General features: G+C 59.5%; 3 protein-coding genes and 1 long non-coding RNA gene across 5 annotated transcripts in view; 1 reads left to right on the plus strand and 3 right to left on the minus strand.

Moving 5' to 3' along the window:
* The first annotated feature begins 31 nt into the window (after positions 1 to 31).
* Positions 32 to 2607, plus strand: LOC117641170 (phosphoglycerate kinase). Its single transcript, XM_034378310.1, has 8 exons — positions 32 to 198; positions 438 to 641; positions 732 to 876; positions 959 to 1158; positions 1245 to 1383; positions 1463 to 1719; positions 1803 to 2002; positions 2091 to 2607. The coding sequence occupies exons 1-8, from the start codon at positions 137 to 139 to the stop codon at positions 2132 to 2134; spliced, it is 1251 nt and encodes a 416-aa protein (XP_034234201.1). The 5' UTR covers positions 32 to 136; the 3' UTR covers positions 2135 to 2607.
* On the minus strand, positions 62 to 523 carry LOC117641172. The gene is made up of 2 exons (XR_004587480.1): positions 320 to 523; positions 62 to 241 (listed from the first exon to the last, which is right to left on the minus strand). It is a non-coding gene; the product is annotated as an uncharacterized LOC117641172 (long non-coding RNA).
* LOC117641171 (natterin-4-like) lies at positions 2322 to 4697 on the minus strand. 2 transcript variants are annotated; one of them, XM_034378312.1, is made up of 4 exons: positions 4566 to 4697; positions 3031 to 3296; positions 2790 to 2933; positions 2322 to 2708 (listed from the first exon to the last, which is right to left on the minus strand). In XM_034378312.1, exons 1-4 carry the CDS (start codon positions 4570 to 4572, stop codon positions 2625 to 2627), a joined length of 501 nt encoding a protein of 166 aa, XP_034234203.1. In that variant the 5' UTR covers positions 4573 to 4697; the 3' UTR covers positions 2322 to 2624. The 2 variants fall into 2 exon arrangements, with proteins under 2 accessions (XP_034234203.1, XP_034234202.1); XM_034378311.1 differs by having other exon boundaries at positions 3011 to 3312; positions 4566 to 4587.
* Positions 4698 to 4808: 111 nt separating this feature from the next.
* The window catches only part of LOC117641721 (calexcitin-2), a 37264-nt gene continuing 22714 nt past the window's right edge, over positions 4809 to 19358 (minus strand). The window contains exons 3-7 of the mRNA XM_034379274.1: positions 10203 to 10255; positions 9995 to 10114; positions 9782 to 9896; positions 6404 to 6501; positions 4809 to 6321 (exon numbers count right to left, since the gene is read on the minus strand). Coding sequence (XP_034235165.1) covers positions 6205 to 6321; positions 6404 to 6501; positions 9782 to 9896; positions 9995 to 10114; positions 10203 to 10255 — 503 coding nt within the window. The 3' untranslated portion in view covers positions 4809 to 6204. The remainder of the gene's footprint in view (positions 6322 to 6403; positions 6502 to 9781; positions 9897 to 9994; positions 10115 to 10202; positions 10256 to 19358) is intronic.

Raw genomic sequence — 19358 nt, forward strand, 5'->3', positions numbered from 1 at the left:
AAGTTAGCTTGGGTGAAGTAGTCACGTATAACGTGACCTTTTCAAGGTCTGTTCGTCTTCCTTTCCGTCTGCAGCAGTGTGCTTGACGAGACAGCTCCATTTGAATTCCAACTTCGCTTGAATTAAAACTTGCGAAATGGCGTTGAACAAACTGAGCATTGATGCCCTGAGCTTGGCTGGCAAGCGAGTGCTCATCCGGTAGGTGACAGCTAAATTTGGTGGATTTTAACACCCCTTGCACCTGTCAAATCAGGTTATGTTCTTGTGTCAAGGTGTAGATTCCAAAATAAATTTAATTTAGGTTGATCGTCAGGCGTACCGTCCTCGTCAAAAACTTAATTCGTCGGCCAGAACTTGGTCACAATCTTCCTTTATTTTTGGCAGGACATGATGTAACAATGCCCTTGTAATGCTACAAAGTGTTTCTGTCTTTTCAGTGTTGACTTCAATGTTCCTTTGAAGGAAGGCAAAATTACCAACAACCAACGTATTGTCGCTGCTCTTGAAACTGTCAAGTATGCTCTTAGCAAAGACGCTAAGTCAGTTGTTCTCATGTCACACTTGGGTCGTCCCGATGGGAGCCGTAACCTGAAGTACACCATGAAACCTGTGGCTGAGGAACTGAAGAAACTTTTGAATACGTATGTATCACCTCTATCCAATATATATTCCTATTACATGTGATAAAACATTTTGTGTCTCACCCTTTGATGTCTCAATATTTTGAACAGTGATGTCACATTCCTGGACGACTGTGTCGGTCCCGATGTAGAGAAGGCTTGTGCTGACCCTGCCAAGGGCTCTGTTATTCTGTTGGAGAACCTGCGTTTCCATGTTGAAGAAGAAGGAAAGGGAGTTGATGCTTCAGGAAACAAAGTGAGCTATTTGTACATGTTCTTTTATCTGGAATCAATCAGGAATAAATTTGGAATAATTAGTGAACCTATCTCTCTTTCAGATTAAGGCTACACCTGAAGCTGTCAAGGCATTCAGGGAATCTTTGCGCAAACTTGGAGATGTCTATGTAAACGATGCTTTCGGCACTGCTCACAGAGCCCATAGTTCAATGATGGGAGATGGCTTTGACCAGCGTGCTTCTGGATTCCTGCTTAAAAAAGAACTTCAGTACTTTGCCAAGGCTTTGGACAACCCGCAGAAGTAAGCCATAGCAGTGAACCTTTCACTATACTTATTCTTCTAACATATTTAAAAATTAATTAATAAATTTGAACCTTTCTTTTCAGGCCCTTCCTTGCAATTTTGGGTGGTGCCAAGGTTGCTGACAAAATTCAGCTTATTGAAAATCTGCTGGACAAAGTTTCAGAGATGATCATCGGAGGTGGTATGGCTTACACCTTCTTGAAGGAGTTGAAGGGAATGAAGGTAAGACTAGAAGCAATTTTAGTTCTGTCTATGTTGTAATTAGTGCAATTTCTCACTTAAATTCTCTCTCTCTGTCCAGATTGGTACTTCTCTGTATGATGCTGAGGGAGCCAAGATTGTCAAGAAACTTGTTGAGAAGGCTGAGAAGAACAATGTAAAGCTTCACTTGCCTGTTGACTTTGTGACTGCTGACAAGTTTGCCGAGGATGCTACTGTGGGAGCAGCAACCTTGGAGGAGGGTATCCCTGATGGGTGGATGGGACTGGATGCAGGTCCCAAAACTATTGAGCTGCTCAAGGAGCCCATCAAGAGAGCCAAGGTTATTGTATGGAATGGGTAAGTGATCCATCATATTTATTTCTCTACCATCTTTTCTCTGTTTTGTTATTAATTTCATATACCTTTTCTCTGAACTACAGACCCATGGGCGTCTTTGAATTTGAGAATTTCTCCAAGGCAACAAAGGCTGTCATGGACACTGTGGTTGAGTCAACTGCCGCAGGAACCATCACTATTATTGGAGGTGGTGACACTGCCACTTGTGCAGCCAAGTGGAACACAGAGTCTAAAGTCAGCCATGTCAGCACTGGTGGTGGTGCCAGTTTGGAACTTCTTGAGGGTACAAAGCCTTACCATCTTCATCTCCTTATTTTCTGTTTCTTTTTTGTGATTTAAAAAAAATGTATGTATGTATTTTGTTGTTGCAGGAAAGACACTGCCCGGAGTTGCTGCTCTCACCAATGCCAACTGAGGAAGAAATACTCTTAATGCCTAGGTTTTATATAGGAATTTTAATTTTCCAGAGCCAAGTATGACCGAGATATGTTGTTAACATTTATCCTGTAGTCATGTTTGTCATGATCTAAGTTGAATTGTCTGCTGAAAATATTTATTATAGTTAATACTGTAAAGATCCTGCAATGAAACTTTTTTTTTTATTTGAAGATATTGTTCTAGTCTTAATTTGAAAATTAAATCTGGCTGTTTTTAAAGTAAAACAATTTGTTTGATTCCATAGTCTGAGTAGAATTGTTCCATGAGATGTTAATTCTTTTTCTTCTTCCTGCATCTGCAGGTTCAATTTATTTTTTACAATCAGTGTTGTAGCATTGCCTTGTCACTGCCTTTTTTTTGTTCAAAACAAATGCTGTCTTTTACTGGAAGCGCATTGAATGGTACTCTCAAACTTGTACGTACAATAAAATGGATTCGGGAACAGCTCTAGATATTTGTAAGTTCTTTTAAGCTACCAATACTTCATAGCTAGTGGCGGAAACCTCATTTCCGCCGTACGGGATGTAGCAGCATCGATGACTGACATGAACCTGGAACAAGTACTCAGCAGCATTAAGAAACAACATGGGACTGCGGGCGTTGCCGCGTTGCCCTGGCCTTACCAGCCTTACCTTGCCGGGCGTCATGGTGCCGGCGTGGCGGAACCTGCCCACGTAGAGGTTCTCGCCCTGCACGGTCCTACCGGCGACGAGCGCGTTGGCCGGGACCTGGCCGTTGCTGCCCCGCACCCAGGACACCCGTCCGCCCACCAGGACCTGCGCGACCAGGGAGTTGGGAGTCGCGTCAGCAACGGGCAACCCTCTCAAGGGGCGAAGACGAAACAAGCCCTGACCTCCGACACCGTCACGTCACCTCGTAGTAGTCCTTCTTGTGCTCCTTGCCGTCCCTGCTCACGTAGGCGCCGCGGTGCGAGGCGACCAGCTTGCCGGGGATGGTGTCGCCCTCGTGGAAGGCGCGGCACACGTACAGCCTCTCGCCGTTCACGTCGTTGCCCGCGTCCACGGCCTGCGGTGGCACCTCGCCGAAGTGGCAGTGCACCCACTGCGGCGCGGGGACGAACGGCGTGGCCATCGCCATGGCCACCGGGCCTCCGCGGCCTCGACCTCGGTCGCGGCGGGCTGTTACCGTAACAATCTGGCGTATTATGATACTAGCATGAAAATTTGTACACATGTTCTGGGAACCATAAGTGCGGTTCGCCTGGACGCCACATGTACGCGTCACTGGGACGAAAGGGCCAACGAGTTGCGCTGTCTCAGTCAGCGCAGTGCCACTCGTCGTTGAAGGGGCTGCCTACCCACCGGGCGGACGTCCCACGGCGCGCTGTCTGCCAGTCTGTCTGCCTGTCCGTCCGTCTATCCGCGCGCCCATCGGTGCGAGCCTTATCTTACCCTCGATAACGCCGCTGCCATGGCGCCGCACTGCGGGGACCGCGGGCCTCGGCGAGACGCTCCGCGGTTTCGCGGCCGTTTAGGCTTTAGGGCTGTGCCCGCCATACCACCTTCGGCTGCCTGCCGTGTCGGCCGCTCCCCGTCCGCACTACGAGCCTGCTAGCCCGCTAGTCCACCCCTAATTATCCCCTCGCGAGCTCAGCCTAATTATGGCTGCGTGCGGAGAGCGCGGGAGTGCGGCGCGTGTTTGGTTCGGCCGGGTTGTGCGAGCAGCGCGGCGTAATCCGGCCCGCTCACTCCGGACGCGGCCCGCGTCTACGCCTACCGTATTCCCATATTCCCATTCCAGCGGTCCCAGAGTCCCAGGGCGTGCGCTTATGGGCCGCTCCTTGGGTCTCATGGTCGGCCGGAGCAGAAGCAGGCCGAGCTGCGGGGCTCGGGAGCGGAGGGGAGGGGGAGGGGAGCGCTCGACAGAAGCCTTCCCCTCCAACCCTCCTCTCGTCCGATGCCGTCGAAGCGTTGGTGCAGACCGGAGGGCCGTTGTCGTCGTCGGCGCTACGTCGGCGCACAGCCCTTGAAAAGGGGCTTTAATCACATTCCCATCTTCCTGCTGTCTAATTATGAATCGAGTCTGGCAGAGCGGAGTTTGCCCGGGGCGCCCGTCCGCCCGTCCGCTCCCCAAGTCGCTTCGCCTGTCCGTTTCTCAGTCTCGGCAGAGGGGCGTGCCTCCGAGGGACTGTGAATTCTTGAAATCTTCCGGTCGTTGTCGCCATGGTGTTGCGACACTGTGAATCTAAGAGTCCATACAAATATCCCACATCTGTATTGTGTCGAGATACAGATGTGTTGATCAACAAACCCGCTCGACTTTTCTCTCTGTCAGTTACGCCAGTTTGCAAAAACTGAGTGCACGAATCAAAACATTCAATTTTTAACGCTGAAGGTTCCGAGAATTTCATTCCTTTGAAAATATGGCACTTGATTGAGCGTACTGACCATACATTCCGGGTACAGGGCGCTGTCCTGTGCGTCTGTGGGTCCTGCGGCGTGCGGCGCGGCGGCCGGCTTGATACTGCCCGGCATCGGCCTGCCTGCAGTGCCTGCAGTGCCTGCGGGGAAGGCCGGGCCGGGGGAGCGCCGGCGAAGAGGAAGTAGTCGCATGCAGTATCTCAGCTCAGCGCCGGGCGATTGCGCGAGTGAGTGGGTGACGAAGGGCTCACAAAATGATTACAACTCACGTTTTTGTCTGTCCTGTATTTTGTTCCAGGTGGTCTCCAGCACGCAGCAGAACAAACATCATACATCTGAAGGGTTCACATTAATTACGTAGATATATACTCTCTTGGATAAAAATTGTGAACTCAACTAACCGCTACGAAATATGATTTAATTGAGGTTCAGAAATGTGACTTGAGATACGTACATATTGCTACACTACACATTTTTTTGCTATGGAAGTAGAAGACTAACGAGAAGAATACAGGATCTTTGAAACATCGAAGTGGAAAGAGAAATAGATTAGCTAGTTGAGTTATGTTCTATGCTACCTCGAGCATTCTTTTTTGTCATACAGGGAGTGAATGAATCGGACAGTTTCTCTTGATGTATGGGAATCGGTTGACACGGACTCTAACAAATACTGATTCTTTTGAAGGTTTGAAGCGTTTCATTTGAACGTTTAACAAGCATCAGATTTTACTTTGAGGTTTCAGTCTGTTTTCTCAGCTACGCGAAACCTTTCTGCGTGCGCTTTCTGAAGGCTAAATAAATTGGTTCTTTTTTCCTTTTCAGTTGTGTATTTTTATTGATCCAGCTGGTTTTAATTTAATCACTATTTTAAAATATTTTAAAAGACGTAAGTTCGATTTGAAAAGAAGGTGACGCATTTACGCACCACTGTTCACACAATTGACGTCCACTTCACGTAATGATTTTTGTTGGCCCGAAAACAAATCTTTGTTAAACGGATAAAGTTCTTCTTATTTCCATCATTCCTTCGAGAAACTGCGCCACCTTCTGCGCTGAACTAACGAAACCTCAGTAACGCCCAACGTACTTAAAACGCCGTGATCGTCTGGCCTATCCTCACTGTAACGATGCTTCTGGAAGGAACACTCGAGAAGGCGCGGCGCGTGACGACGACGCGCTCGAACACAACAACAATGAACAAGAATGAATGTCATCTACGCACAGACCGGGGTGGAGCTTGCAGAGCCTTCATTTTCATTTTGCCGAAATGGTGTTGGTGAAAAGCTGTGGCGCAACTTGACTGTGAGCTGCCTTCGGAAGATGGCATGTTATTCGCACATTTACTCAATTCACAACGTAGTACATTACATTAAGGAAAATAAAGAGGAATTTGTTAACCATCCAAATCATAGCGATCAACCTTTACAGTGCTGCCAAGATCTCCACCCCTCCTCCCTTCCGCCGTGACCGGGCGCTAGCACACTGCAAAAATGGGAGTCGTCATTTGACGATACACTCTAAACTTGGTGAAAAATAGTTTCTCTTCGCGTGGCGTCCTCCCGCCGTCCTGTTGTGGCGCTTCTCCTCGAATGGCGACGCCTTTTGGCAGTGTGCTGGCTGGCCCGGCGCGGCGAGGGCTGTGCGGCCCGCTGCCGCCCGGAGCCGCCTAGTTGATGTTGGGCTTCCCGAAGATGCAGTTGCCGCCCGCGTTCGGGTCCTCCGACACGAAGTACTCCTTCCACAGCTCGGCGAACACGTCCCTCGTCACCAGCACCGAGTTGTTCTGCAATCACGGCAACGAGATTAGCAGTGTCCACGCCCAAGACGGCCGGCGAGCGAAGCGCAGCCTTTTGTGCCTTTGTTACCTGGGAGAAGCGCTGGAAGGCCTGCTCGCATTCGGCCTTGGTGGCCCCGAAGCACGTGCACACCTGGGTGAACTCTTCCACGTCGATGCTCCCGTCTCCTGCACGCACACACAAACACAGCATTTCACTATGGCTTCATTTTTTCCCGCTTGTTTTTCAGGGTGGGTGAGGCGCATAAAAATACGCCGTGGCGATCGAATATCGAGGTCGCCTTAGTCGCCGCGCCGCCGTGGCGGAGTGGTGGTGCTCCTGCATTTCAATACGGGCTTAGCGGCCTCCGCAGCGCCGCCAGGCGGGCCTGACCCACTGCACACATTCGGAGCCACGACCAATAAGCAGAGCTTTGCGGACGCGGCCGTGCGCGCCCAGCGCCGCGCAGCCCAGCGGAGCGCCTGCGAAGGCGAGGGTAGGCAACACGCCGCGCACAGCCGCCCTCAATGGCCAGTGTTGCCTACGTGCCGGGCGGCCCCCGTGCAGCGCGGCAGTGTTCAGCGCGGCAGCGTTCAGCGCGGCAGTGTTCCCAGCGAAAATTTGGCTTCCTATTTCGACACTGGAGCATCGTGGAAGTTTTCGCCTGAGGCAAACTGAGCGGCGGGTCCTCGCCCAAGGAGAACAGGTAGTCAAAATAAAATCAAACTGACATCAAATGATGTCATTTGGACATCAAAATGGACCAAATTTTGACCAAAGATGGTTCATTTTGAGGTCATATTGACATAATTTGGACGTTTTTGTTCTCCTTGGGCGGCAGGCCCAGCATACGGCACACGTGGCCTTCAGGAACAACACATGCCGTTGTGATTGGTTGGGATCGGCCGCCGAAGACTCTCTGTCAGACGGCTGCACCGTGCCTGCACCGTGTCCAACTCGGTGTTCGCCCTCGCCCGCTGCTCCAATCAAGCCGCTCACGGCACAAAGGAGAGACCAGGGCTGGAGCAGGGCCGGGGCAGACGGAAGGGACCGAGTGTACACACCCACACACGCTCACACGCACACACCCTCAGTGCCATGGAGCGCCATAGCCTTGCCCCTCCACGAGACGCGAGTCGTGGGAACGTGCACGACGCGCACTCTCGTCAACTCGCCGCGTTGTCACTCACGTGAGCCATTTTTACTGCCCCTGATGATGGCAGCGCCTAGCCTCGCGCCAACCCCGATGCAAAAACTACTGCTTCCCGCGAGCAGCGCCACGCACGCCGCCGAGCACGCCGCACGCCATGCGGGTTTGACGGCGCTGGCGCGTGCTGGCGCGTGACGCGCGACGGCGGGCACGTGACTGGAGCGAGGAGGGGGAGGGGGGAAGTGGGGTGGGGAAAGGAAGCAGCACAGAGCAAGCCCGGGGGACACAATGGAGTTGATGCAACTCGGTAAATAAGTAATGCGGCCGGAGACGACCGGGGCCGTTCTGCTCGTCCTGCCCGTCCTGCCTCACGGCATGCTCCAGGCGGGGCGGGGCGGCAGCAGGGCAGCAGGGCAGCAGGGGCGTGCCGCCGGGGCCCGGACCCGAACCACGGGGGTTTGGCTACGGTGGGGCTCCCAGGGGCAGATGCGCGCGGTCCCACGGGGCGGGGCGGGGTGCGGCGGGGCGCGGCGGGGGTGCGCCCAGGTCCGCCAGAGCGAGATAAGCAGAGAGGGGAGGTTATGGCGTACAGACGGCCTTACAGTGGCTCGATTCAGGGAGTTTGTCAGGCGCTTCCGTCTGGCTCCAGGCTGCTCCAGGCTGCTCCTGCCCGCACGGCCCAGCCGGCGCACCATGGGGGTAGGGCCGGAGCCGACGACGCGAACTTGGCGCGACAAAGGCCTCCGGCCCGCCCCGTCGCCTAAACGGCCTCGGCCTCGCGGTCACCGGGCACTCATTAGGGCTTCATTACGGCTGCGTACGCGCGTCTCGGCCTCGGCCAGGACCTCGGCCCGGCAGTCCATTCTCCCTTTTTCCAGCGGAAGGGACGCAAAGACAAACGGAACAACTTCTGAGCGAATTTCCGGTTCCGCCGGGGCCGCGCGGGCCTCACAAAAGAAGGGGGCATTGCAAAATCTTTGCGCCCACGGTCGCCGACGACGTGCCGCTGCTTCGCGCTGCCCTCCGAGGAGCGAGTACGCGATGTTATCAAGGACTTGGCGAGTGCCGTGCGGCGCAGCGCGCAGCCCCGGCAAGACAGGCACGACGGCCACGACACCGTAACACCGCGGCGCCCTCGCACCCTGGCCGTGCACGAGCACTCCGGAGCAGCACCGCCAGCACCGAGGCCAGCACCGCGCACGCAACGGCCGGGGTGGCGAGAGGCGGGCAAAGGGGCATGCCGCCGCACCGCGCCAAGGGGGCCACCGTCTCAGCCCGACTACCCGCTCAGCCCGGCATAATCCGAGCAACCCCGATGCAGCGTCACGTCTTCACGCGCTTCTCTCACACACAGGCACACACACAGGCACACACACAGGCACACACACAGGCACACACACACAGGCACACACACACACACAGGCACACACACAGGCACACACACAGGCACACACACAGGCTTTTTCTAGCCCGGCTCTAGCCGAGCCGCGCGGCCGGCGGTGGTGGGCCGAGCGTTCTCGAGCACCGTCCGTTTTATGGCACACAAGGTGTCCTGATTAATTAAGAGATTAGGCGGGGATCCTTTCTTCGCAGTGGGCCTCCTCGGCGGGGCGGGGAGGCAGCCCCCCGCGGCGTGGCCGCGCCGGGCCGTGCTCCCTGCGGGACGGACGACGCGCCGCTCGTCGAGACCCCCATTTACTCTAATGCCGATGGCGCCGAGGCGAGCTGACGGCACCGACAGGGGCGAGGCTTGTTGCGGCCTGCGGCACGGCCGAGACGGGCCGACAGACGCAAAGCAAAAGCAGCTGGCCTTTATTCCGGCATCGTCAGGCAGTGCCAAAGCCAAGGCGCGGCGCGGTGGGCAGGGCGGCAGCGCTAGCCCTCGGTGTCGGCCAGCCCGGCCAGCCCGGCCAGCCATTCGGACTTCAAGCCGCGTCGATTTAACGAGGGCCCTCACGCTTCACGGGCCGAGGCGGCGAGTCGGCCCCTCAGCAGACCCCTCGGTGCCACGGGTCACGCAGTACCGCGGAGGGGGAGGGGAGGCACAGAGGGCCAGAAGACCGGTGGAGGCGGCCAAAACTCTAGAGGCGTTTTGAGCTCCAGAGTCGCTAAATGGGACTCGAACCGGACGTGTGACCCCACCAATGGATTGCTCTCCGAACGAGGAATCCATTTGGTGGGGTCACACGTTCGGTTCGAGCCCCATATAGCGACTCTGGAGCTCAAAACGCGTCTCGAGTTTTGGCCGCCTCCACCGGTCTTCTGGCCCACTGTGGAGGGGGGAGCGCGGAGACCGGCCGAGACCGGCCGAGACCCACCTGACGTGTCCTCCACGTCGAACATGAACTCCATGTAGCGGCGGTGCCAGTCCGCGGGCTGCTCGGCGTTCTTGGCGTAGTCGTCCCACATGGCGATCCACTCCTCGTGCGACACCTGCAGGCACGCCGATCCAACAAATGACAATTTATTTGGTTTCGGCGTTTCGGAAAACGAGGGACGCGTCGCCGGCCTGGCGCGCACAGAGCACTGACCTGGCCGTCCTGGTTGCTGTCGGCGCGCGTGCGCAGGCCCTCCCAGACGCTCATCAGGATGTCCTTGGTCCTGTCCGCCTCCGGGGTCCCGGACGGCCAGTTGCGCACCTCGCAGATGCGCTGCAACAGAGAGCGTCACCGTGCGTCTACGTCCGCCCATCCGCCGTCAGGCCCTACTTGTACTTCAACCGGCAGTGCCGGCACCCACCTCCACCGCGATTTCGAAGTCCTTCTTCTCGATGGTGCCGCTTCGGTTCACGTCTGCAACAACAAAAACAACGAAAAGCATCAGTAATCAGGAGCGACGACTTCAAACAACAACAACAACAACAACCACGGCGGTGACGACGAAGACGACGGTGATGACTATGGCGGCAGCGCATGGGAGGTTCACCTGGCTTATTTTCCTGTCTCGCCGTTGTTGTCGTGCTGGAGGGCCTCCTGGAGAGGCGGTCGCGGTAATCCCCATCCAATTCGACGATAGTGTCAACCCTCCCGCACCGCCCCGCCCCGCCCCGCTCCGCCCCGCCCCGCCCCGTGGCACAACTGCGCACCGCAGCCACTTAGTCGGGCCGTCCCCGCCCCCTCAACACCACAGCCCTGTGCGTGACAGACTCAGACAGACTCGCGCTGTTAAGCGTGATTAGCCCGACAGTGCTGCGCAGGCGGCAATACGCGCCAACAGAGCTCGAACGTTGTCGGGTGGGACGGGGCGGGGCTGCGAATTCGGGACGGCCTGTGTGTGTTTTTTGCTGCCGTTTTTTGTCGCACAGCGGGTGTAAATCCACGACAGCCGGCTGATTCCGAACACAGCTTCGTCACTCTGCCTGTCTCGCACCCACGGACCGCCCCATGAGTGCGAGAGAGACAGAGCGATGAAAGCAGTGCTGGCGCGTGTTCCGTGTCTGGCCGGGTCGCGTGTGCGACGAGAGGCATCCGGCGGCGTGGCGTGCGATGGAGGCAGACGGCGGAAGACCCCCCACAAAGAGAGTTAAGTTGTGGCCGTCGTCGGCCGAGGGCCGAGCGGGGCTCAGAGAGGGACCCCCGCCGCCCCCGCCGTCGCGCAGCCCTGCTGAGATGTCGGGTCCTGCCGCGCGGTGCTGGCCCAAGCCGCGGCCCGCCATACAGTGCAGTTGCAGTGCATTCCGGAGGCCCAGACGGAGACCCTTCGCGAAGTCGAGAGGGGCGCTGCGGACAAGGCCGCGGACGGCCTGGACAAAAGGAGGGACTTCCTCGGCGCCGCCCCTTCTCCCGTTTGAATGCGTTTCCCGCCGTGAGCACGTCCGGGCCGAGGCCGCCGTCGAGCCTCGCCGCGCCTCGCCGCGCCTCCGTGTCATCAAGCCTACATCTATCATTCACCGAGGCGGTGCCCGTCGAGCCCGTCACCATTCAGCCAGCCCGCCCCGCCCGCCCGGCGTCCTCACTGCCGCTGAGAGTGCGCGCCGCACCCTCCATCCACCGGAACAACATCAGCGGCACTATTTATACAGTGGAGGCGGGCGGCCACAAAGGGAAACCAGGGGAAACCGCGGCGCTGCCGTGCCGATACCGACACCCCTCTTTCGTCCGAAAAGCTGCCACACTGGGAGACTGTCGCGCGCACGGGGTATCGACGGCACTTCGGGCGGCGGCCGCGGTCCTCGTCCGCGAAGGGAAAAAGTGCAAGTGTCTCTCATCCTCGCGCCGCAGCGCCCTGCAGGCAGGACCCTCACCGCCCAGGACCCCGTCAAAGGGCACGCGCCCCCCCCAAGGGCTGAAGGGCTGCAGCAGTGCCCCTCTGGAGGGACTGGAAGGGACTGGAAGGGGGAGGGGGCGGCGAAAGGCGACGACGCCAGACCACTTGGCGCCGAAGACACTCTTTTGCCTGTTGCTGGGTTTTGTTTTGGAACGTGTGCCGAGAAACGGGGGGTGTCGAGGCGAAGGGGGGAGGGGGGAGGGGAAGAGGGGGAAGGAGGCGAGTGGGGGTAATCACAAGATGGATGCGGAAACCTCGAGGCGCCAGGCCGTGACAATGACGACACGTTGCAGAAAGTGGGCGCGGGTTGGGGAGGGGTGGGGAGGGGTCGAGCGTGTCGCCATGAATGTTGCACGAGGCGCGATGCGCGACGTCTGTCTGGGCGAGGGGTCTACATAGCTCTATGTCTGCGCGGTGGCCGGTGGCGCGCCGTCCCCGCGCTTCATTCCGCCCACTCCACTCATTCCCCGAGGTTCGCAGCCTTCCAGCCCTCGCGGCACGGCACGGCCAGGCACGGTGGGCACCCTGAAGGCTGAAGCAGGCTGAAGCGTCGCCCGGCCAGCGGGGCCAGCGGGGCCAGCGGGGCACGGCCGGAGTGAAATATTGAACAAGGTTTTTGTGCCGAGCCCCCGTCTTACTTACTGAAGTAGGGGCAACCAAAGGCCCTCGCAGTGGAGGGAGGGTTGCCGGGTTGCTGCTCGAGAGGCCTGCCTTTTCCTCACGACGCACAAAGGGGCCCGGCGCCCGGCGCGGCGGCTCGGGAAGAGGGAGAGAGAAAGAGAGAGATATAGGCGCTCGCCCGGGAGAAAGGGAGCGACAATTACTGCCGGATTCGGAAGCGATAGACTAATATTTTCCTCGCCATTCCCTCCGCCGCGCTCTGCAGAAATCTATCTATCTATCCATCCATCCATCGCCGTGCAGCCCTGTTAGCCAACCTATCAATACCTCCGCCCCTTCCCTTCCCCTGCCATCACTTTCATCTTGAAACATGGCGGGAGACCTTCCGAGTGGCCTGAGGGCTCGACTCCGCCCCGACCCGGCCGCCCTCAAACACTTAGACACGGCATGCTTGGAGTCGGGGAACAGTTATTCTACTCCGTCACTTTTTATTGTTTTTCGTTATTTTTTCCCGTCCGGGCGTGCGCTGCAAGAGGTTCCGGAGGCCGCGGCTCGAACACAGAGCGGCAGTAACTTTCGCACTTTCGCACACGCCCCCATGGCCCGAGGCTCGGCCTAGAGCTCGGCCCCGGCCTGCAAAGCGGCTCATTCCGAACAGAGTTTCGGTCGCGCTCTCTGTCGCACTCATGGGGCGTCCCGTGCGCGTGCGAGAGAGACAGGCACGACGAAGCGCGGTTCGGACTCAGACTACAGCTGTCGTGGCGGCGGGGCGGCGGGGTGCCCGTGGCGGTGGGTCTGAGGTCGTGTGCCGCGATGGCTATCAGCTAGTGCCTTTGCCTGGGCGGCGCTGGGCGGGGACGGGGACGCCACGGCTTGGCGCCACAGGGCCTCTCTCTCTTTCTGCCCGTCTCCCTCTCTCTCTCGCCCTGCCCGCCTCGGTGCCCGCCTCTCGTTACCACGGTCAATGCGCGCGAAAGACGGTCGAGCGCGTTGTCGGGCGGCCCCTGCCCCCTGCCCCCTGCCCCCTGCCTCCGCGGTGGCGGTCGTGGCGGTGGCGGCGGTAGACCCGCAGCGGTGCCGGGGCGGCCTAAGGTCGGGGCGCCTCCCTAAAGCGCGTCAACAGACTCGCATTATTCACGCGCGGCGTTTGTTTAATCCAAACTTTTCGTACACATTATTCGGCCGGGCAACTTTATAAGGGCGAATTATGGAGATCGCCGCCGAGTCGTTTTTTCCGAGTTTGGCCGAGAAAACGCGGGACGCGGCCGTCGGCGGGGAGGCGCACACTTTGGCGGCGCTGTTTGCTGTTCCGCGAGCGAATGCAGTGTGGCAGTGTAGTGGAGTAGCAAGCAGTGCGCGGGTCAAGGCCGGGTTAGGTTCACCGCGATGCGCGCCGGCCGGGGAGAAATTTAATGAAAAACACAGTAAAATCCCACGCGCAATAATAACTTGCGCAACAGTCCCGAGCGGGGGGCTTGCCCGGGCCTGCCCCTAAACGAGGCTGCAATTTAAAATATTACAATTGCTGTTGGCTTATCTGGGATTGGCGAGGCATTGCCGGGGGCAGCGCGGTGCGGCCGGGCGCGGCGGGGCGGGGCGTCGCAGGCCGAAGGTCCGAAGGGCTTTAATGCGCGGCAATAAAAGGGAAAAGAGCGAGGCCCACGGCCCTTGCCCTTGCCCTCGCCTGCAGACTGATTCACAAGAGTCGTTTTCGTCGCGCTGTCTCTGTCGCGCCCATGGGGCGGCACGTAGGGGTGCGAGAGAGGCAGAGCGGCGAACCGCTGTGCTGGCCGGCCTGGCAGCAGCCTGCAGCGGGTCGGCGCGGCGGGCCGCAGAGCGCCTGGCGGGTAGGCCCCACGCCGACACCCGTGCCGCCGCCTTGCCCGCCCGCACGGCGCTCCCGGCAGCCGGGCCGCACCGCCCGCACCGCGGCCTAGCCAGGCCTAGCCAGTCACCGTAGACAAGTCGGAGCCAGTAATTGGACAGGGCCTAGTTCGCGTTGGACACGCAGACACACCGGAAGCGAGGAGCTTAGATGCGCGCGGCCCGCTTTGGCCGCTTTGGCCGGAACACCGCAAGTGTCAAAGTGTGAGCCCCGACCAAACTTTCGCCCCCACCCCCGCCTCCATTCCCCTCCCCGCGGCATTTCTCAGCAAAGCACAAAGAAGAACTGAGAGAGACAGCAGGAAAGGGCGGGAAGGGCCTTCCCCGCCCTGCGCCAGCACCGCCAGCACGGCCAGCACACCGGCAGAGCGGCGGCGCCGCATCGCGGAAGCCCAGAGAAAAGTTGAACAAATATATTTCCGGCGCTGGGTTCCCTGTCGGTTCCCTCAGGTTCCCTGGCCTCCGCTCGATGCCTTTGAATGGCCCGCGCATCGCGCGTCATCGGCAGCCCGACAGCCCGACCCTCCCGGCCATTGGCTGCCATTGGCCATTCCGGGCCGCGCGTCCAAAGCGCGTTCTCGCTAACAGCAGTGTCGCTCTGCATGCAGGCCGGGCAGGCCCGGCAGGCACACTTGTTTACCCGCTCCGCCTCTACACTTTCTTCAGCGCCCATATGTGCCCGCTGCGCGCCTCTCCGCGGGGATGTGGGGGAAAGGGGGGAGGGCGAGGACGACATTTGTGACCTTATTTACGACCATGGAACATGACGGCTAGGAAAGTTATCAGGCTCGCGGGCACTAAACTTTGCCCAGGTCGGCGCGCGCGCAGCGAGCCTCCTCTTTCGTGCTATATTACTATACGCGCATATTATCGGTAAAAAGTGTTACCCCCGCGCCCCACCCTCACATGACGACAACGACAACACAACAACAACAACAACAACAACAACAACAACAAAAACAAAAGCAACAGAAGAAGCGAGGGGCGTGGTGAGCTAGGTGTGATGACATTGTCCTCCAGACGTTTCGTTCCCCGGACTGGGCTGGACTGGTGGTGGGTGGTGGTGGTGGTGGTGGTGGTGGTGGTAGTGGTGGTGAACGTAGTGGTGGCAACGCCGCGGTAACGCCGCCTCCAGTCCTGTCGGGAAGTGATTGGAGTCGGCCAGCAGTCGCCCCGCGCTCCAATTGATAACCTTTCCTCCCCGACGACGCCCCACCCGCCCCCCCCCCACCGCCCCACCCGCCCCCCCACCCCGCGCCTAACTGCCCCGCCTGCCCCACCTGCCCCGCCTGCCCACCTGCCCCGCCTCCCCGCGTAAATCAGACCAGCATCCACAGCCTATATTGGTGCCGAGCGCCACCTCACCGCAGTGTAACAAATAGTTTGGCCAGGTGCTGCTGTTCCTCTCTCTCTCCCTCTCTGCCTCTGTGTGTGTGCGTTTGTATGTGTGATGGCGCTGCTGAGCGAATTACAGGACCCCCGTGTCCCTCTCATTTACACGTCGGTCCGTGTTCGCACACGCGGTACGCGCTGCCCTAGAAAGCAATCGAAAACGGCTTAAAAAAAGAAAGGAGGAAAACAAAAACAAAAGAGAAAGTGAAATGGGGTGGACGTTTAGCGCGGGGCGTGTAATGCCCAGTCTTATGCATGCAGCAGTTTGAAGATGCCCAATTTGACGCTCGTGTTTTTAGAGCGCTGCGCGGCCCGTGTTGACCCGGCAGCACTCTGGCGCTCTCTCTCCCCCCCCCCTCTCTCTCTCTCTCTCTCCCCTCCTCTCTCTCTCTCTCTCTCTCCCCTGCCCGCGGCCCGGCAGCGCTCTCGCTCGCTCTCTTTGCAACAAGCTATTACAAAGCATGAATGTGCCGCTCATGACGCGCTGTCGGAAACCTCATTCCGGGCTCGACGAAAAAAGTAGTCTGCCTCACGTGTGTGTGCCGTGGTGGCATGAGCCGAGCGAGGAGCGTCTCGTCGCTCCGTCTCTCTCGCACCCCTGGGGAAGGCCCCGTGAGTGCGACAGAGGCAGCGCGACCAAACGACTCCGCGGAATCGGACTGCAGTCGGGGAGGGGGTGTCTTCGGAGTGCGAATGCGGCGAATGGGGTCAGCTTGATGATGCCAGCCACAGGCCGATGAGGGTCCCGGCCTCACGGGGCTGTGCGGTACCCAGGTCAAGACCGAGCAAGACCCAGGAAACGAAATTCCATAATTCCGAATCACCCGAAAGGGTCCATTTCCCGCTTTCGAAGTGAATAAGTAAAAATACCCAACTCTGCTCAGGGGAATCAAAAATATTCAGTTGTCGAAATATAGAACGCACCAGGGACAAAAATAAGTTGTTATTTTCCGCTAAAAGCGTGCTAGCCGGGTCGCTCGGTGTCATGCCGAGCTGCTCGGCTCGCGAGCCACTTTTACTTTTATCTTCCTTTCCCCCTTTTTTTGCTCCGCCAGGTTGAGGAGAGGAGGCGGAAAAAGTAAATAGGGCTTGAAGCACGTGGAGAGAGGCGCGACGGAGATGTAGAACATTATTGCAAGGTTAGATAACAGCAAAGTGAAAGCACGCGCGGGGAAGGGGAGGGGGAGGGGGGCTCTCGGGGCAGATTTAAGGGCCGCCCTGCTTCGCCCTGCTTCCAGCCAGAGTGCTTCACATAACGTTTGCTTTCCCAGGTGCCTCCATCACCGGCGTGTCCGAGGCCGCTCCCTCCTCTCGGGGACGGGCCACGCGGGCAGCGCCGGGCAGCGCCATGACGGGACTGTGGGACAGCAGGCTTCTGAAACGCCGAATGCCACGGCGGGGGCGGGGCGGGCGGGGCGGGGCGGGGCGGGGTGGGGCGGGGTGAGGCCCCGGGTGCATGGATGTGCGTCCCATCCTGATCAAAGGCGGCTGCGCGGCAGCAGCACCGAGTCTTGATCTGTTCCCTTTCACCCCGACGTCCCGCATCCAGATCGGGGGGGGGCGGGGCGAGATGAGGAGCACGCCCGGAAGTCCCTTTCTGCCTTTCAAAGGGAGGACGCTGGCAATGCACGGCTCATGCACGGCCTCGGCCAGCGCGCCAGACGAGTGCATCGACCAATGGCAGTACGAACGGGGGCACCGACAATAATTTGCCATGTCCTCCTCGTCGTCGTCTTCGTCGTCGTCCTCCTTTGGCCGCGCAAACTTCCAAACCACTGGCCCTGTGCAAATCGAGTGGCGAGGCCCGGCAGGCCCGGCGAGCGTGCTGCTCTCGCTGGCGGATTATTCTGGTGCCCAGCCGTCTGCCGCCTGGCTTGGTCTGGCCGGCCGGCCTGTGTCTGTACGGTCTGTACCGCCGTCTATACAGGCAGCAAATGTTTGACTGCCGGCCTGGCGAGGCCTGGTCTGGCCCTGGAGGCCCTGGCGGGCCTGGAGTGCCCGCGGAAGCCCTGCTGCTGCTCACGGCCTCGGCCGCGGCCTCCTCCACGGCCCCGGCCCTCCCAAGTGTTTTATCGGCCGCGGTTCCGAGGCCCACGGGCCCGCAGGCCTTCGGGCCTTCAGCGCACCTGCTCATTTTTTCGGCCCGTTCTCGGTTTACGGCTCGCTGTGTGTTTGCGTTTGCACAGCCGGGCCCCGGACGGCCCGGATGCCAATACTACCTCACCGCGCCGCCGCCACACCGCCACCGCCACCGCCACCGCCACCCGGGGCGGATCACAAACCCACTTGACCTTCGATGTATCGAAGGGCTGCAATTGCCAGATGTGCTGAAGGGCGGGGCGGGGCCGGGCCGGGCCGGGGGCACTCTAAGGAATGGAACGTCTCTCGCGCAATTTCGCTCATAGAGGGGTTCATTTTTTCCTGTCAAACTTTTTGCTGTGGGTTTTTTGTTTTCCAAGTTTAGTTTGAGGTCCAAAAGGGCGCACACGGAAGCGAGGGCGGGGGCCGAGTTCGGTTTGAAATGCAGGAAAAATCCGTGCGTGTCGCGTGGCCTCGGGCGTGGCCCTGCAGAAGAAAAGAAGAATGCCGCGCTGGGAATGCGGCCGGACGACTCGGGGAGACGCCGCGGTGCGCACCGCGAGCAGCGCCAGCCTGGCCTGTGGCAGCCTGTGGCAGCCTGTGGCAGCCTGTGGCAGCCTGTGGCAGCCTGTGGCAGCCTGTGGCAGCCTGTGGCAGCCTGTGGCAGCCTGTGGCAGCCTGTGGCAGCCTGTGGCAGCCTGTGGCAGCCTGTGGCAGCCTGTGGCAGCCTGTGGCAGCCTGTGGCAGCCTGGGGGACTCGGGCTTCCGGGATTCCAGATTGAAGTGGGTACACAACGGGGGAAGCCACCAACCACTCGGGCCGACCGCGCTGGCAGTGCTGGCAGTGCTGGCAGCCTCACGCGGTGGCGGCGAGGCCCCCCAGACCGAGCAGCCGGGTCGGCGACGACCCCCCCCACCAACGCCCGGTTAGGCATGATAATGAGCCTCAAAGGAAATTAAGTCCACCCTGGGGACAGTGGCCGGGCGGCAGGCCTGAAGCTGGAAGGCAGTCGGCGTATCTCGTGACAAATCGGCAAACAGAGAGGGAAAGCCTGCCGTGAAGGCCTCCGGAAGGCGCGCCCCCGCGGCCCCGACCCAGAGCCCTCCAGCCCCACAGCCCCGTGGCCCCGCGCCCCGCGCCCTGTTGTGCCCCGCCATGCCGCCGCGGTCGGGGCCGTTCGGGGCGTTCGGGGCGCGGACACCCCGCTACACTTTTGTCGCGTGATACGCCTATTTCGGTGCGAGGCCCCCCGCGGCCCCCGCGGCCCCCGCGCCGCCGTCACCGCGCCGCCTATGGAACCGGCCGACCGGAGGAGCGTGCGGTGCGGTGCGGTTCGCCGCCGCCGAAACACCCTGCTCCGAAAAAGTGGGGGCGTTTCCGCGGCGGGCAGCGGGGCAATACGACCCGATACACGGCGAGACGGCGCGGCGGCACGGCGGGACGGGGCCCTTTCACACCGGGCCGGCCACAACGCAGCGCCGCGCAGCCCCAGGAAATGAAACTCGAAAAACAACAAAGGGTGGCGGCGCGGCACGCCGGCTACTCCGGCCCACTCCGTCCGCGCCACGCCCGGCTGCCCGCCCCGACCGACCGCCCCGACCGCCCTCGCGCGCTGCTTCGATATGGAAACGTTATTAAATCCGCGCACTGTG

The sequence above is a fragment of the Thrips palmi genome, unplaced genomic scaffold, assembly GCF_012932325.1.
Source record: "Thrips palmi isolate BJ-2018 unplaced genomic scaffold, TpBJ-2018v1 HiC_scaffold_15, whole genome shotgun sequence".
Classification (NCBI taxonomy): Eukaryota; Metazoa; Arthropoda; class Insecta; order Thysanoptera; family Thripidae; genus Thrips; species Thrips palmi.

What these genes read in the sequence shown, in the direction of transcription:
- LOC117641170 (XM_034378310.1), top strand. Translation starts at nt 137, where the DNA reads ATGGCGTTGAACAAACTGAGCATTGATGCCCTGAGCTTGGCTGGCAAG. An exon ending in GGCAAGCGAGTGCTCATCCG is followed by an intron (nt 199 to 437) that starts GTAGGTGACAGC and finishes CTGTCTTTTCAG; the next exon opens with TGTTGACTTCAATGTTCCTT. An exon ending in GCTTTGGACAACCCGCAGAA is followed by an intron (nt 1,159 to 1,244) that starts GTAAGCCATAGC and finishes CTTTCTTTTCAG; the next exon opens with GCCCTTCCTTGCAATTTTGG.
- LOC117641171 (XM_034378311.1), bottom strand. An exon ending in GTGACGTGACGGTGTCGGAG is followed by an intron (nt 2,934 to 3,010) that starts GTCAGGGCTTGT and finishes CTGGTCGCGCAG; the next exon opens with GTCCTGGTGGGCGGACGGGT. An exon ending in GCACCATGACGCCCGGCAAG is followed by an intron (nt 2,709 to 2,789) that starts GTAAGGCTGGTA and finishes TACTTGTTCCAG; the next exon opens with GTTCATGTCAGTCATCGATG.